Here is a 13476-nt window from a genome sequence, read left to right as displayed (position 1 = left end):
ATCCCAACAACCTTCAGGTTTTGATATGAAGATGGATATTTGTAATAAATTATGAAGCACATGCAATTTACTTTTCATGACGGAACAATTCTATTCATTCTAATTTACACTACCATTGCCATTAGCGATGGTCATAAACCTAAATAAATGTATGATATTCTGTCCATAAGTTATATACATATCTGCTACATGTTATAATTCAGATAAAAATAGGTGATGGCACAGTTGACCCTAAATGCATTGATTAAAAAAAATACTGCTAATTGATTTTTTTTTGGGTCCATATTGCACGAAATTACCTGAGATAAAATGAATGTAGCACCAACTTCAGAATGTAGGTCAACTGTTCTGATTACGGAAGTGATTTGGCCGTTTCAGCTTAAGTCATTAACAAGGTCTGTGAGGTGTGCAATACATGCAGACATACTTTGAAAATAGAACTGTTGCAAAACAAGATGAATAAAATATATGTAAATAATTTAGAAAGAACTGAGGTTCTGCCTCAGTCAAAGCTTCCCTAGTGCCACTAGTGTGCCCAAGAATGCTGCAGTGACCAGCAGTACTACACTGATCATCCCAATGCGAACCCACGGTACCTCCTCAGCCCAAAGGTATTCAAATGGATCTTCTTCACCTGACAGGGGGGAAAAAAGTTATGACTGTGGATCCAAAGACAAACTCAAATTTCTTATTGTGAATTATGTCACTATGGCCTCTTTTTTTTTTCTTTTTGCTGTATTTGCATATTAGATTAGAACGTCACACTGTAAAGGTGTTTATTTGGCCTCATGCCATGTTTAGATCACCCCAGAATTTCCATAGCCTAATTAAGAGCTTCCAACTGGCAGTGTGGATTCAAGTGTCACTCTGAGTTATAATTACCAGTTGGAAACTTAAGCAAGAAACTGTAACCTGACTTTAAGATAGTATAACTTACCATACCTTAGACCTGCTTGTGTGCAATTTTAAGTAACAATATTAGTGACACTTCGATCAACTAGTCAAATAACATTTGTCCACTTTGTTCAACACTGGAAAGAAATTTTAACTAGATCACAAACACCAAATCAGTACGTATAATACTTCATGCCATTTAGAACCACTTTAAGAGCAGTGAAGGAAGGCATTGCAGCTTGCACTTTCTAGACTTTGTCTAGCAATACACGAAGTGAAAGTCTAAAACCTAACAGGTGACAATCTAACACAAGGGGTGAAAACAAGGAACTGATATAAATATATCTTTTTTTTAAAAAGGTTCTTTCTTGCTTTTTGTCTATATAAATTGATGTAATCTGGCTTAATATTAAGAATCGTTAGTTTTTCATTTTCCGTTTCCAGATGTGGAATTCATTAAGCAACATACAGCAGTGGCTGGCCCATTCTTAGGTTTTCATTAGAACCCACTACAGTACCTCCCAGAGCATCCTGCACGGTAGTGCTGTCGCCACTGGAATCAGCAATGAACTTAATGAAGTCAGCAGTTGTGCTTGGCTGCCACAGTAGCTCTGGGATCACTAGAAAGAAACACACTGTATTTAGGTCACTTAACAAAAACAGCATTTAGGTCCCTGTAACTAAGCGTGAGTTTTGTACCACCTGGAGAGTGACGGCAGTGTGACGGCTCAAGCATGAAAACAATGCATTGTGATACCCCAGCGGGTATGAAATAAAAGCATGACACCAAAGATTAAAGTCTAATCTTTGCAGTCCTCCTCAGATGAAAATAAGATTAGTTCTTTTATTGTTGTCCACAAGTATATTAGTTTTTTAATTTAGTCATTAAAGCCAAGCTTTTAACAGCTTATATTAGCTTATATTAGACCCAATTGAGGCACAATCAGAAAAAGATTGAGGCCTGGTAATCAGAATTTCTATTTTGTCCATTTTAAGTGTGACAGCTTTAAAAGAATTGAATGGATTAAGGTCAGCAACTGGGTGTTATCTATTACAGTACCTTCCATGGTGTCCTGCCCAGTAGTACTGTCAGCACTGGATTTGGCAAGTAACCCAAAAAGGTCAGTAGTCGTGCTCGGCTGTGGCTGCATCAGTAAGACTCCTGGAAGGAAACACATTGTACTTAGATCATTTAACAAAAACACAAAATCTGTGTACGATCCAGCAACTGTGAAGTACATATTGCAGTACCTCCCACTGGATCTTGCACAGTAGTGCTGTCAGCACTGGCATCAGCAATTAACACTGTAGTGTCAGTAGTGGTGTTCGGCTGTGGCAGTAGCTCTGGGATCACTAGAAGCAAACACATTTGACTTATATCAGTTAACAAAAACATCATATGAAAGCAACACTATACTCAGGTAGCATTGTGCAGCAACCTTTGAACAACCTGTTGTTCTGCTCAGGCAAAGGTCAGAAGACATGGGACATGCAATAGCCGCATTTCCATATTCTTAGTCCAGAATGATTTAGTCCTGATAAAACATCTACCATCATTACCAAAAATTAAATGTGGTACAATTCTTCACTTGGTCTTAAGAGTTAGACACTAGCATCAAACAAGAATTGTAGATTTGTCGTACAACAATCTATCATGAATCTTTGGCTCTGGCTTGAGTTTCCAGATTGGAATTCTCTTCAAATAGGCTCTTTATTTGGTTTTCAAAAAAAAGAACACCATAGGCAGAAGGGCAGCACAGGGCAGACAAGCAATTGTCAACAAGAAAGCAAAGCCACATCCCAGAAATTCTGGACAAATTGAAAAAAAGAATTGGACACATTTTTGGTCTTGGACAAGTTCTGGAAAATAAGGACATAAGATCACCTTCATTCATAAAATATTGGAATACTCTAACATTTTATACCTAAAACGTAACTTAGACATATTAATCCATGGTTATTTAAAACAGAGGTAGCAAGATTAGTTCTTAAAGAGAGATGGAACACAGGCAGACTTTAGATAAACTGGAACATGACTTGTGCAGTGAGAGCTATGTGATAGACACTAGACCTGCACAAACCACTGGAAATTGTTCCTTGATCCATGTACTGGGAAAGATGTCCATAAGGACATGCAGTGTGATAGCTTTGAAAAAATGTACCCCAATTCCAAAAAAGTTGGGATGCTGTGCAAAATGTAAATAAATGTAAAACAGAATGCATGGATTTGCAAATCTCATAGATCCATATTTTATTCACATTAGAACATAGAACGCATATCAGATGTTGAAAGTGAGACGTTTTAATATTTCATGAAAAATATTAACTCACTTAGACCTTGATGGCTGCGATGCATCTCAAAAAAGTTGGGACAGGGCCACGTCTACCATTGTGTGGCATCTCCTCTTCTTTTAACAACAGTCTGTAAATGTCTAGATAGTGAGGAGACCAAATGCTGGAGTTTTGGGAGAGGAATGTTGTCCCATTCTTGTCTGATGTAAGATGCTAGCTGCTCAACAGTCCTGGGTCTTCTTTGCCAGATTTTTCGTTATATGACACACCAAATGTTTTCTGTTGGTGTAGATCTGGACTTCCGGCAGGCCAGTTCAGCAAATGGGCTCTTCTTCTGCATAGCCATGCTGTTATGATGGATGCAGTAAGATGCAGGCCTTCCCTGAAAGAGACGCTGTTTGGATTGTAGCATATGTTGTTCTCTGTATGCTGTTCAGCATTGATAGTGCCTTTCCAGATTTGATAGCTGCCCACCCCATAGGCACTAATGGAACTCCATACCATCAAAGATACAGGCTTTTGTACTGTGCGCTGATAACAAGCTGGATGGTCCCTCTTCCCGAGGCCACAGGACACGGCATCCATGGTTTCCCAAAAAAATGTACATTTTGATTCATCTGACCACAGAACATTGTGTTTTCCATTTTGCCTCAGTCCATTTTAAATGAGCTTTGGCCCGGAGAAGATGGCAGCATTTCTGGATCATGTTGAAATATGGCAATCTTTGCATGATACAGCTTTAACATGCATTTGTGGATTGCACAGCAAACTGTGTTCACAGACAATGATTTCTGGAAGTGTTCCTGAGCCCATGTACTGATTTCTAGTACAGAATCATCATTTACAATGTAGTGCTGCCTGAGGGCCCAAAGATCACCTATATTGACCTATATAGCATCCTATATTGACCATCAGCCTTGTCCCTGGCATACAGGGATTTCTCCAGGTTCTCTGAATCTTTTGATGATATTATGTACTGTAGTCAGATTTTCACAGATTGGTGAACCTCTACCCATCTTTGCTTCTGAGAGAAACTGCCTCTCTAAAATGTTCTTTTTATACCCAGTCATGTGAGTTAGTTGCAATTTGCTCCTCCAGCTGTTTTTACCACTTACAACCCCAATTCCAGTGAAGTTGGGACGTGTAAAACATAAATAAAAACAGAATACGATGATTTGCAAATCCTTTTCAACCTATATTCAATTGAATACACTACAAAGACAAGATATTTAATGTTCAAACGGATAAACTTTGTTTTTTGCAAATATTCACTCATTTTGAATTTGATGCCTGCAACACGTTCCAAAGAAGTTGGGACAGGGGCATGTTTACCACTGTGTTTCATCACCTTTCCTTTTAACAACACTCAATAAGCGTTTGGGAACTCATCGTCATTGCCCCCTAGTCCAAACAGGGTCGCGGTAGCAGTTGGGAGAGCAGAGAATCCCAGATGACCCTGTCCCCCCGCAACTTCCTCCAGCTCATTCCCGGGGACCCCAAGCCGCTCCCAGGCCAACTTGGAGACATAATCCCTCCAGCGGGTCCTAGGGCGACCCCGGGGTCTTGTCCCGGTAGGCCGTGCCTGGAACACCCCCACCGGGAGGCGTCCAGGGGGCATCCAGATCAGATGCCCAAACCACCTCAACTGGCTTCTCTCTTGCTGCGTACTTGCAGAGATTTCTCCAGATTCTCTGAATCTTTTGATGATATTATGGACTGTAGATGATGAAATCCCTAAATTCCTTGCAATTGCACGTTGGGAAACATTGTTCTTAAACCGTTGGACTATTTGCTCATGCAGTTGTTCGCAAAGTGGTGAACCTCACTCCATCCTTGCTTGTGAACGACTTTCAGAGATGCTCCCTTTATACCCAATCATGACACTCACCTGTTTCTAATTAACCTGTTCACCTGTGGAATGTTCGAATGTTCCAAACAGGTGTTTTTTTGAGCATTCCTCAACTTTCCCAGTTTTTTGTTGCCCCTGTCCCAACTTCTTTGGAACGTGTTGCAGGCATCAAATTCAAAATGAGTGAATATTTGCAAAAAACAAAGTTTATCCGTTTGAACATTAAATATCTTGTCTTTGTAGTGTATTCAATTGGGTTTTATGTTGAAAAGAATTTGCAAATCATTGTATTCGGTTTTTATTTATGTTAAACACAATGTCCCAACTTCATTGGAATTGGGGTTGTACTTTTCCAGCCTAACGTTTACTTTGCCACAGCATCCCAACATTTTTGGAGTTGGGATTTAGTTTGAGGTCAACAACTGGGTGTGATCCATTATTATACCTTCCATGGTGTCCTGCCCAGTAGTACTTTCGGCACTTGATTTGGCAAGTAACCCAAAAAGGTCAGTAGTCGTGCTCGGCTGTGGCTGCATCAGTAAGACTCCTGGAAGGAAACACATTGTACTTAGATCATTTAACAAAAACACAAAATCTGTGTACGATCCAGCAACTGTGAAGTACATATTGCAGTACCTCCCACTGGATCTTGCACAGTAGTGCTGTCAGCACTGGCATCAGCAATTAACACTGTAGTGTCAGTAGTGGTGTTCGGCTGTGGCAGTAGCTCTGGGATCACTAGAAGCAAACACATTTGACTTATATCAGTTAACAAAAACATCATATGAAAACAACACCTAGATGCAATGCTATACCCAGGCATCATTTTCCAAATAAAAATATGATAATTTTTGGATAATTCTAAGTGGTACCATTCTTCACTTGTCTTAAGAGCTAGACACTAGCATCAAACAAGCGTTGTAGATTTCATCAAACAAGCGTTGTAGATTTCATCAAACAAGCGTTGTAGATTTCATCAAACAAGCGTTGTAGATTTCATCAAACAAGCGTTGTAGATTTCATCAAACAAGCGCTGTTGTAGACATGCAGCAAGCCAGGAACCATTCAGTACCACTGAAGCTCAGGTTCCTGGTCTGGAGCCAGCCCTCTGACCCCTGCTATTCTTAATGTTATGAAATACCTCTTGTGGTGTCCTGCATTGTAGTGATGTCTTCACTGGCACCAACAATTAATCCAGTAAGTTCTGTACTTGTACTAAAACTGGCCATCTCAGTAACATCACTGGCTTCTTCCACTGTAGCATCAGGTTCTTTGGAAACTGGACAAAAAAAATTAACACACTTTTTAGAGGCTTCAATTAATTAACATATAACTATGCTTATAAAAATAATGCTGGGGGATTAGAACTCAAGTCATGCAGGTGCATATCAAGGCAGAGTTCTAGCATGGCAAAGCTCTAGTCACCCAAAACAACTCAATAGTGCTATACACACACACACACACACACACACACACTCATTTTCTAAGCCGATTCTCCCTCAGGTTCCCGGTGGGGGGGGTGGCGGCAGTGCTGGAGCCTATTAGTGCTATACACTGTGCATTAAATAACTGTAAGACCTCCTGGATTGAAGACTCTTCTGAATTATGCCATCAAACAGATCCATTTTCTAAATTTCCATCAACAGAATAATAAAAAATAATAATAATTAATTGTGAAAGTGATCTGGAAAATAAAGTAAATAAACAAATAAATAAATAAAGTGAAATGATCTATAGGCTATAGATAATCCCTAGCCCTAACCTAATAAGGTTTTTTTAATGGAAAGGGAGCAAAAAGCATTTGAGCTCACATTTGTGCTAACATACCTAGCTCGCCTGTGTATCAGGACCCATTCCACACACCAAGGTACAGCTGGGGCTCCCTGAACCTGATCTTGCTGAGTGGGGATACAAGGGCATGCCAAGCATGATGTAAGGGTACAAGAAGGATACAATTGCTGAGAAGGGCTGATGAGAGAAGAGATGTCCTGCTGGTATGTTTATGTTACTCATGATCTTTCCAGCCAGTATTCTAGTTGATGCTTTAATTACCTCTTATCATTCTTTGTTTCATGGTTGTGGGATCCAATTACATCTCAGTTACTCTCCCTCTGCCTAGTCCTGTGTCTAGTCTGACCTAATTTACCATGATTTGTCATACTTTATATATAGGACTTGCTACATTTGTTTTAAAAAATGCTGCTATCAGAACAAAGCATGGAAAATGCTGGAAATAAGCACCAGCTTATTGTTTCAATATCCCTAGTAACAACTTTTCCAAGTAATTTTGGACAATTATAAAATTCTGACTTTTTTTAAATAATGCAAACCAGGAAAATGACATACGCCATCTGTTCCAGTTAGAATAGAATTACCATTAATTTATAGTATGCAACTAGAAAATGTCTTAGTTATGTGATCTGGGATGTCCTACTGAGCTCATTGTTTTTTTTTTTCAGTTCCATTGATTTTGCAGAGCAATCCTGCAATAATAATAATAACTATGCAGCAAAAAAATAGTAAGACAGCCAAGTGCAATAGAATGAATCAATAAATGACAGTGAAAAGTGATTATACAAAACCTTAAAAATATCTTTAAGCATTCAAATTTTCAAATACTTGACTACGGAGATTCAGCATACTCTGAATTTTGCTCCAATTTGTAAAAGAGTGAAATATATGTTTCTAATCAATTCGCATCAGTTGTAACTGCATGGAGACCTAAGTAATTGTTCAGTTTTGTCTAATCCTAAATCTGACACACAATATTGTGTTACAAAAGTAATAAACCTCAACACTCAAAATACATTCATATCTTGAACATTGCTTCAGTTATATCATTAGTTTATGGAAAAGTTTATCAGTTTATGAAGTGCCTAGAAATAATAGGCTTGAAGAGAGCATCTGCACCAAACTAAGCATCCATGCAAAGTGGCTCATTTTACAGATGGCTAACCAGAGATCTGCAAGCTTCATGTGTTATCCAGCTCACCAGTTTATATGCCCTTCATGAGTGGAGTCATACATGTTAGAGCAAGGGAAAGTCAAAGCTGTGCATGCGATCACCTGGACTGCGGACCACAGCAGTGTACTCTACCTAAAACGCTGAGGCTATATGTTTCAGGAAATCCGCTTCGTGGAGCTTCATAATCATTGGCCTTGTAGCGGCATTTGTAGATACCCTGGTACGAGGCTCTTACTGACTCAATAGTCAGTGAATAGATGCCCTTACTAATTTCCTCTTGGGGTGGTAATGACAGGCCCCTGTAGACAGTGTTTGTGGTGATCTTGCCAGAGCTGAATAACAGGACTTCCTCTTCATCCTTCAACCACTGAATGAACATTTTCTCCCAAGGTTTATTTTTTGGTATTCTACCATAGCAGGACAGCGTGACGTCCTCACCCTCTGTCACAGAGGTATGCAGGTCAGGAAACGGTGGGGCTAAAAGGAGAGAGAAAATGAGACTTAATGTAACATTGTTAGCTTTTTTTGAACATCTTGTTGACCATTGAGTTGCTGTAAACTAAATGAAACGCGATAGACACAACGTTTGAGTTTTCTGTTTTTAATCCTGTGCTGGATTCAGTCATTTACTCTGGTTTACTCTGTTTCCTTGAGAACATCTCCTTGAAAAGGTGCTTGTGATTATCATGTGACAAATTTCCTGATGATAATGTTCTCAAGATCTCTACAACGAAATGTTGTTTTCACAGGATAATGACGTAATTCATTTTAGATCTCAGAAGAAATGTTTTTCCTACCAAGATGCACCGTTTTTTGTATAGTGTATTACATTTGTACAGTTACCATGTATGTAATTCGTTTTACTGAGATTTTTAAAAAATTATAGCATTATTTCGAGAATACAAAGTTTTATTACCTTGAAATCTCAAGAAAAGTATTCCATCCTGGAACTGCAAACATCAGTTGCAGCACTATACAAACACATTTTATTTGATTTGATGTCATTATCGTGGCTCCCATTATAGCACAATGTGAATTTTTCTTCAGGTTGATTGGTTGATTTTTTTGCCAGCATTCTAGCCCAACCTCACAAAAGTAGTGAGGAAAGAACACATTCTTAGTTGTCAATCATCAAAATCAGTTTTTTCAGCAATACTTACGTAAGACATTCAGTATAACAGTGGATATGCTCCTCTTGCCCTGCCACAGACATTCATACAGGTCTGTGTCGCTCATCACTGCATTTGTTAGAGTCAAGGAGAAGTCCCCCTCCAAAGCCTTTGATAACTGGAGCTCTACACGGCCCTCATACCCCTGTCCAGCCCCAAGCTGGCCATTCTGGAAGAAGACCACGTCTTTGCCCATAGCCTCCCAGTGGACATCCAGTTCCCCTCTGCTGTAGGCTGAGCTGTTGCAGGGCAGGATCACCGTCCCCCCAATCTGCACCTGTATCTCGCCGATCTGAGCATGTGGTCTGTAGGGGGTACTGGTGCTGAGACAGGCTTGTAGGTGGTACCGGTGATGCACAATGATTGGAAGAAGAAAGGTTGCTGTGATGTAAGTAGTTCGTATGCAATATTTCAGCCATTACTTTGCTACACAATCTGGATTGACTCACCTTTTAGAACTGATGCTAAGATTACTGCAAGACCAAGCATGTGCATGTTGCAAGGAAATGTCTCTCACTGCAATAAGACAGCAAGGAAGAAAGCTGTAAAACAATGAATTCTACAGAAATATCCAGAATAACTAAAAAGCAGAGAGATATTACAGTTTTGTCAGCTGCACTTCAATTGCATATTTAATGTGCCGTCAACTAATTTTGTTGGTTGAATGCTGCATGAAAGTACACATTGTTGACTGAGACTACACTGACACTGCCGATGTCACCTCAAACTAATCAGGGCATTAGTTAGAATATGGGCAGATTGTTCTTCAGCAGCTCCTTTCTACAGCTCTGCCTCACACATAAACCAGTCACTCTAGCCAAACTGACTACTACTGAGGTAGCGACCGTTTTAAAAACATCCCTTAAATGTGTTGAAATTACTGCAGCGCATGTATTTAATAGGAAAGACTAAATACTTAATATCAGACAAGTTAAACCAGCATTGGGAAGCAGCTTGTCAACCAATTACATTGCTCTAATGATTCATTTTCTATCATAGGCAGAAAATGCTAATACTGTTGGGATGATTGGCCAGATTCCTACTTCTGTTAGTAACATTCATCTCTGCTTTGCTCTTTCAGTCACTGAGCAGTCCACACAGTCCTGACCAGGCAGAGATCAGTTACACTATTATAGCTTTTGCTCCATTTGAAAAATGATTTAGGTGAGCTTTTTTAAATCTAACATTGGTTAATGATCTTTAATCTACAAATCTGTAAAACCATAGAGGTGGTGTTAATATTTGCAGTCCAGCCTGAGTGTCCAGCCCCTTTAAGAGGCATAGTGATGGCACTATGTTGAGGACACGTGAGGCCACACACCCTAATAGAATGGCAGCAGTGCAGTGTGTATCAAATGATTTGTAATGTGACCTTTACTATGAGCTTCATTACTAGAGATGCAAAACAGCTGGTTGGACTGGATCACTGCCTGAACCACCCCACTGAACTACATTCAGCAGTTTCCACATTACTCTGAGCATATAGGCATGTAGCCCATGCACATATCAAAGGTATGAAGCACGTTGTCTCATACTGCTGTGGGCTCATTCACATAATTACTGAGCTCAAAGTAGCCCAGATTGGTGTTTAAATGTCATCATAAATATTAAAGCACAGGCTATGATTTAAAATGCATGCAGAAAAGCAAAGTATGTTTAAAATGCTGGTTTTAGGGTTTTAGACTTTTTTAAAGTTTTTTTTTCTTTATGTATTCTCAGATATAATTGACAGATTTTTGGAGTTTTGAGACATCTGGATGAACAATCAGCGTAGTCCCAACATCCATTTGCACTTTTTTTTGTTCAGTTTGAAATCAGTAACAAATGCTGCTTGAAGCATTAAAGGAGCATTCTGGCCAAAAACTAGTTTAATATGCCTCATTGACAAAATTGAACATTTTTAGCTCTTTAATGTGTTTTCAGCCATCAGTATTCTCTCACTACAATACCCAGCATGCATTGTTCAAACAGTAACACAAAGGCAGGCTGTTTATGAGGAGCCTGGCCACTTCTTATTTCCTCTCTTATATCAAAAACAGGACTGAGAGTAAATGGAGCTCAACGGGTAAAACGAAAAGTTAAAATAGCTAATCATTTGTCCAGAACCTTCGTTTAATTTTAGAAAGAAGAAGGATGTATTTCACTAAAAAAGCTAAGAAAACATTCTCTGTCTCTGCTGAGTTTATTCAGCGCTGAAGGAGGACGCTGGGTCTCAGGTTCGAGTCCCTAACAGCGTGGTCACGTCTGGCCTTGAGAAGCAACACTATGTCTTTATATTTCAATCCAAGATCAGCGTAAATTCAATTAGCTGCTCTGAGTTTAAGCAAAGCACAGCTTTTACAAGCGATTGCAATTTGGATCGTAATGTAAAACATTTGCGAGGGAACGCATATTTTCTGCGAGGGAACGCAATGGCATTCGTTTTTTTAACCTCGGCCCCTTAGGCACTCTATATTTTTAATTTCGGCCGGAGTGTCCCTTTATATTTTGGTTGTACATGACTATTCATAAAAAATGGTGGATTCATTGTTTGTAAGAAAGGTTCATTTCTAATAACAAACACACATTCATTCATTCAAATATTCGAAACAGCCAAGCAAAAAATAATTAAATAAAAAAACATGTTTCATTTCCGGGCTTGAAGGCAAATTTATTTAAAATACAAAAGAAAATCGATTAAAAAAAATAAATAAACAGATTTGGGCCTCCACAGGTCCTGACGGCGGCGGTCACTCGGAACCCAGTGAGCGGGAAGCCGGAGGTACTTACCGGAGGTCGGTCGCTCCTGAATCCGCAGCCCGAAGGCTCCTCCGGTTAGTCGAACACCCGCTGTTTTTAGCTGTTCTCCCTCAGTCTGGTGACCTCTCGCCTTTCATTCTAACGCATTGAATTACAGTGATGAGACCCTGGAGCTGCAGCGAGCGCCCAGTGTGCTGCAGATGTAGATCGCCCGTGGGCCCCGGACTGTGCGGACAGGTTCGGCTGTAAACACTGAGCGGTTATTGTATAGGTCTGGACCTGCTGACAGCGTGTGTGCTATTTCTCTCCCTCGTCTGTCATGTGTATCTGTTTGCACGTGTGTAACGCGCAGATCATACTTATTAATATTAGCTGGGCAGATCAGCTTCTCGGAAACACAAGACGGCGGCGGCAGCAGAGCTGCGCAGGGTTCTGTGAACTCTCGACCACTTCACTTCTTGGTGTTCCAGCGGGCAAGTAGCTGAAATGTAGTGGGCAACCACTCATATTACATCACTGTCAATCTTCGCTCCTCCACAGAGCTACTTCATCATTCATATGGTTGGTTCTGGCGCATCACATCCTTTAGGGAAATAAACTACAAAGTTAGGGATATTTGGCTTTCGGGTGAAATTAATGGAAAACGTAAAAAGTTCACGCTACTGTGATGATATATCATGGAAGTAGGGCATTTGAGTAGAAGCATGGGATGGTGATTTCCTCATCTCCAACGGTTTATTGAAAGAAAATCCAAGGACCGTGGTGGGGTATACCCCAACAAAAAATGTCAACGTCTCAATAACTCATGTGCCCTTGAGCATCAATTACAGCTTGACAGCGATGTCTCATGCGGTTCACAAGTCGACTTATTGTCTGCTGAGGCATGGCATCTCACTCTTAATGAAGGGCTGCCCTCAGGTCATTGAGGTTCTGGGGTACAGAGTTACAAGCCTCTACACAGCGAATCAGCTGATCCCATTGGTTTTCTATGGGATTCAGGTCTGGAGAAAGTGCAGGCCGCTCCATTTGAGGTACCCAGTCTCCAGCAGCCGTTCCCTAATGACGCGGCCTCGATGAGCTGGAGCATTGTCATCCATGAAGATGAAATTAGGCCTGTGTTGTTCATGCCGAGGCACAATGACTGGATTAATGATGTTATTCCAGTAGTATGGGCTTGTCACTGTACCATTCACAAAGTGTAGGGCAGTTCTGTATTGACTGGACACACCTGCCCTGTAACACCACCACCTTGCTGTTAAGCTCCTTGTTAGAGAACAGCAAGTTTTGCAAAAAGTACTGAAACACTGAACAGCTGGACATTCAGAAGTTTAGAGAAGGTCGCATTAAGTTCACCACCTGTAAAGGTTAGAGTGCATTTTAGGTCCATCCTGAAATTTCCCCCGAAAGCCAAATATAAGCCTAAATATACAGTTCTAGTGGGAGGGAAAAGTGTACAGTTGTAAAAGGACAAAACTCAAAGAACTTGGGTGGCAAAAAATCTCCATCACAGGAAATAGAAGGTAGATAGAAATATATAGGAAGTTAGGCAGGAGGGGGAGGAGTTTCCA

General features: G+C 40.2%; 1 protein-coding gene across 1 annotated transcript; it reads right to left on the bottom strand.

The window, feature by feature from the left end:
* Positions 1-506: 506 nt before the first annotated feature.
* LOC108429784 lies at positions 507-12171 on the bottom strand. Its single transcript, XM_017701796.2, has 11 exons — positions 11939-12171; positions 9619-9685; positions 9161-9502; positions 8133-8477; positions 6177-6314; positions 5672-5773; positions 5481-5582; positions 2146-2247; positions 1955-2056; positions 1413-1514; positions 507-634 (listed from the first exon to the last, which is right to left on the bottom strand). The coding sequence occupies exons 2-11, from the start codon at positions 9662-9664 to the stop codon at positions 507-509; spliced, it is 1509 nt and encodes a 502-aa protein (XP_017557285.1). The 5' UTR covers positions 9665-9685; positions 11939-12171.
* Positions 12172-13476: the final 1305 nt, after the last annotated feature.

This window comes from Pygocentrus nattereri, chromosome 12, assembly GCF_015220715.1.
Source record: "Pygocentrus nattereri isolate fPygNat1 chromosome 12, fPygNat1.pri, whole genome shotgun sequence".
Lineage (NCBI taxonomy): Eukaryota > Metazoa > Chordata > Actinopteri > Characiformes > Serrasalmidae > Pygocentrus > Pygocentrus nattereri.
The sequence above is the reverse complement of the archived record's forward strand: the minus strand, read 5'-3'. Positions and strand labels throughout refer to the sequence as shown.

What these genes read in the sequence shown, in the direction of transcription:
- LOC108429784 (XM_017701796.2), bottom strand. Translation starts at nt 9,664, where the DNA reads ATGCACATGCTTGGTCTTGCAGTAATCTTAGCATCAGTTCTAAAAG. An exon ending in ATATAGCCTCAGCGTTTTAG is followed by an intron (nt 6,315 to 8,132) that starts GTAGAGTACACT and finishes TTTTTTGTCCAG; the next exon opens with TTTCCAAAGAACCTGATGCT. An exon ending in TGGGCAGGACACCATGGAAG is followed by an intron (nt 2,248 to 5,480) that starts GTATAATAATGG and finishes GTTTGCTTCTAG; the next exon opens with TGATCCCAGAGCTACTGCCA.